General features: G+C 39.4%; 2 protein-coding genes across 3 annotated transcripts in view; one reads left to right on the forward strand and one right to left on the reverse strand.

The window, feature by feature from the left end:
• ptpn22 (protein tyrosine phosphatase non-receptor type 22) overlaps positions 1 to 3,831 on the forward strand; it is a gene marked incomplete at its 3' end in the record, with an annotated part of 240,451 nt that overhangs the window by 128,406 nt on the left and 108,214 nt on the right.
• The window catches only part of LOC112158957 (ral guanine nucleotide dissociation stimulator), a 79,495-nt gene that overhangs the window by 34,353 nt on the left and 41,311 nt on the right, over positions 1 to 3,831 (reverse strand). For both annotated transcript variants that reach the window (XM_024292680.2, XM_036212849.1), the window contains one exon: positions 1,924 to 2,001. In XM_024292680.2, coding sequence (XP_024148448.1) covers positions 1,924 to 2,001 — 78 coding nt within the window. The remainder of the gene's footprint in view (positions 1 to 1,923; positions 2,002 to 3,831) is intronic.

Below are 3,831 nucleotides of genomic sequence, written 5' to 3' on the forward strand. Positions count from 1 at the left end.
ATTTGCTGTGGCGACCCCTGAAGGGAAAAGCCGAAAAGGAAAAGAAGAAGATACAGGGTTTCTCCTGCATAGAAAAGTGGGTGACGGCCGCCACCACCTAATGTAAGACCACCAACAGCTCCTGCGCTTAATCAGACACATGAACAAGTGTTTCCAAGACGCGATCTTTCAGTCCTCTGTAACTGTAGTTACACACACCCACCAGTAAGGGCGAGTGGCACTGTGTCCAAATTAGCGCATGAAACAGACACTCCAAGCCACTGACTTCCGTTCAAATCGAGTTTTGAATGTAAATAATAATAACTGATGGTTATCCAAAACCAGAAGCTCCCGCTGCTTGTGGGAGGAGCTTCTGTCAAAAACTTTTCTCGAGTTTGTCGTGGATGATGTGCATACTGAGCGATTGAGTCTATTTAATTTGAAGAGCTGACTCAAAGCATTGGTGCACGTCTCCGAGTCTGGGCTCAGAGCAGCCGCTGCCCCCAGCCGCTGATCTGTTACAGGACTGCGCTGTCAGGGGAAGGCAGTATAGCAAGCCAAAAGGATCATGAATCGCTTGGAAAAGAGGACATGGCAGCTCCTCACCTCCACATGTACTATGGATAATAATCATTATTTGAAATATTTAAATGTTCCCACAGTTAGTTTCAATACTACAATTAATACAAAAAGAATGAAAGTTTTATTTAAACTTTTACATTTCAGGTTTAATTTGAACATCAGAAGTGGGGTGTAGGAAGGAAAAATTGCATATTTAACATTCTTTTCTTAGTTTTTGTAGATTTGGTTTCCAGACATATAAATGTAATCAGAAACTACATGTTTTAGCATTTTATTTTCAAAGTTTAAGGATGTGTGTAAACGTATGCTTCAAATACTTGTTTTCTCAAATACATTTTTTTAAAGCTTTTCAAATATATAATGTTTGGCTTTTATCTTCTTTTTTTTTCCTACTGTTTTTTATGTCTCCATTCTGATCGAAAAAATGATCTGAACCTTGACCCTAAAACCATGATACGATCCGAACTGTGAGTTTTGTGATCTGTTACACCCCTAGTGAGTATTGTTTTAGTCACTTGGGGTACTGTACTGTGTATATCTATGCAAATAGATAAATCTTTATTCCAACTTGAGTCATGTTAGTCAAATATATTAGTTTTACAGGTATGGAAAATTGTAAAATAAGCTTCTTTTTTTTTTTTTTTTAAGACAAAAGGAAGATAAAAAAATCTGACAGGTCACATTAACCCTCCTACTCTCCTTAGCTTGTTTACATTAAAAGTGGGGTCATCTGGACCCCACAAGACAGTGCACTGAACTTTTTTAATCATTGATTTTTGAGTTTCACTTATGTCCATGGCAGACATAAAATCCTGTCCACCTTTGTCCACATTTGTCATGGAAGAAATCACACATCAATGGGTGTGTGATTGAGGCTCTGCGACAGACTGGCGAACTTGTCCAGGGTAAACCCGGCCTTCGCCCATGAATGAATGAATGAATTAGCTTCAACTGCCGCTGAACAATTTAGATGTACATTCTAATAATAATAGTAATTAAAAAAAACGTATCTGAAGTTGAGACCTGCAAACACATACAGTAATGGGGCTATTGGAATCACGGAGAGTATTCTTTTTTTTTTTTTTTTTTTTTCCTCCTCACAGGCTGGGCGCACTGATGCAATCAAGAATTTTTGTTAGGCGTACCATTGTAAGTAAATTGGTGGCACTCTAGATCCCTGTATGGTATACAAAGGAGTTAAACATACTGAAGTGCCTTTACAAACCACAGATAAAAGTAAGCAGACCGCTTCAAGAAAACAAGAAAATAACTGGGCTGGAGGGACATCAGCTGTAGGCAATAGTATTCAACAGTTATGAGAACACAGCAGAAAAGACATTGATCTCCACCCGCCCACCTTACCAGGTCTCTCTGCTGCTGGTGTCTCCGCTGTGCTCGTTTGGGGTTGATTTCTAAAGTTGCAAATTTTGAAGTTCCTTCCTACAAGAAAAAAAAAAGGGATTACTGAAAATATTCAAGGAAGAAGATTGATATTGTTGCATTAATGTGGGGAATTATGACCAAAACAAAAAAACAAAACAAAAAAAAACAAAAGACTAATCCACTCCCATTGCAGTCCCGAAGCTTTTGTCCTTCATGCCGTCAAAGAAGAGGAGAAGAAAGTTCTCATAAAAGAAAAGACTGAACACTTCTACACTCACTGGAAACTTTCTAAGGCATGCCTGTCCAACTTCTCTCGAGACGGTGTCTCCAGCTCTCCTCAACTTCGGCTTTTAAAGTCTTTTAAAGTTGCCCACAAGCGACTTTAATCCCCGAGCTCCCGCAACAACTACCGCAATGAGGAGAGTTAAACATGGCACCGAGGAAAAATCTTGAAGCTGATTTGGCAGAGCTCAAAACCACGTTAGCCGACATACAGGCTAAGCTAACCCCTGTTCTTCTGAATGATGCTAAGCTAGCAGCGTTTTTGGAGCTTGAGGCCAAGCTATTACCGCTGCTTCAACTCGTGGAAGATTTCCGTCTAGAAAAGGCATATAATGAACAACGAGATAATCTCCAAGATCTCTTGGAGAGAAGGAGGCCTGACATGGATCAACAGGCACGGATGAATAATGTGTTTCTCACGGGACTTTAACTACAACCCAGGGTGTGGCCTGGTGCTACCAGCGCTAGCATGGATGCTAACGGAGCTGCGATGAAAGCTATACCGACCGTAGAGAATCAAGTTGGAGTATTTCTTACATCTAAAGGGATTTCCTTGGACCTAAATACTGTTGAGGTCTGTCATCCGGATCCTTGGAGAAAGAATCTGGATAAACCAGCGATCCTGATCAGGTTTGTGAATCGAAAGCACAAGATAGCTCTGATGAAAAAACGCAAGCACCTGAAGGGGTCTGCTGTCTTTCTTAATGACCATCTTTGTAAATATTACGTTGATCTGGTGAAGCACGCAAGGCTCCTAAGATTAGGAAACAGATCAACAGCACGTGGATTCTGAACTCCAGAATCTTTGTGAAACCACTCGGACCACCGGACGTTATGAAGCCTCTGGAAATAAAATCCATGAAAGACTTTGAGAACTGTGGGATTACGCATGTTTGACCCTTTAATCCAAGCAAAATGTGAAATGTGAGCTCAAAAACCGCTGGATGTGACCTCTGACCCGATTCTGAGCTGCAGAACTCGAGCACATTTCCCTTGAAATGGGACCTTCACAGTCTCTCAGTCATAACAGCGGAAAACCGTTACGTGGCCTTAAACTTGTTCCTAAGCTGATAAGCAGCACAGATTCTGCTCCAATTCCTGATCCTTTTCTTTCCAACTTATTATTTTTTTGTGTATTATAATCATTTCTTTGATGAATACAACCTGCACAAATTGCAGATATATATATTTCTTCTTTTTTTAAATTAAAATATTTTCCTTTTTTTTCGCCATTAACTAATGAAGATGATTTTCTATTTTATAATCACTCTTTGATAAATACTATCTGCATTAATTGCCTTATTAACAAATTAAGATGATTTACTTATTACTTTTTGTATTATCATAATTCTTTGAATACAATCTTCACAAAGTGTCTTTTTTTCAATGAGAATATTAAATGATTTGTCGTAGATGCTTTGAAACTTGATTAAATCAATGACATTAATGATCCTTAAAGTGTTAGTAATGGGCTGGGACAAAGCTAAAATGCGTATCCAGATATATTCTATATGTTCTAATGCAGGCATGTCAAACTCAGTTTGGCTCTGGGGCCGGATCCAGACTTTCTGTTCTCAGGTGGGCCGGATCAGTAAAAGAATGTCA

This window comes from Oryzias melastigma, linkage group LG7 (assembly GCF_002922805.2).
Source record: "Oryzias melastigma strain HK-1 linkage group LG7, ASM292280v2, whole genome shotgun sequence".
In the NCBI taxonomy this organism is placed as follows: Eukaryota; Metazoa; Chordata; class Actinopteri; order Beloniformes; family Adrianichthyidae; genus Oryzias; species Oryzias melastigma.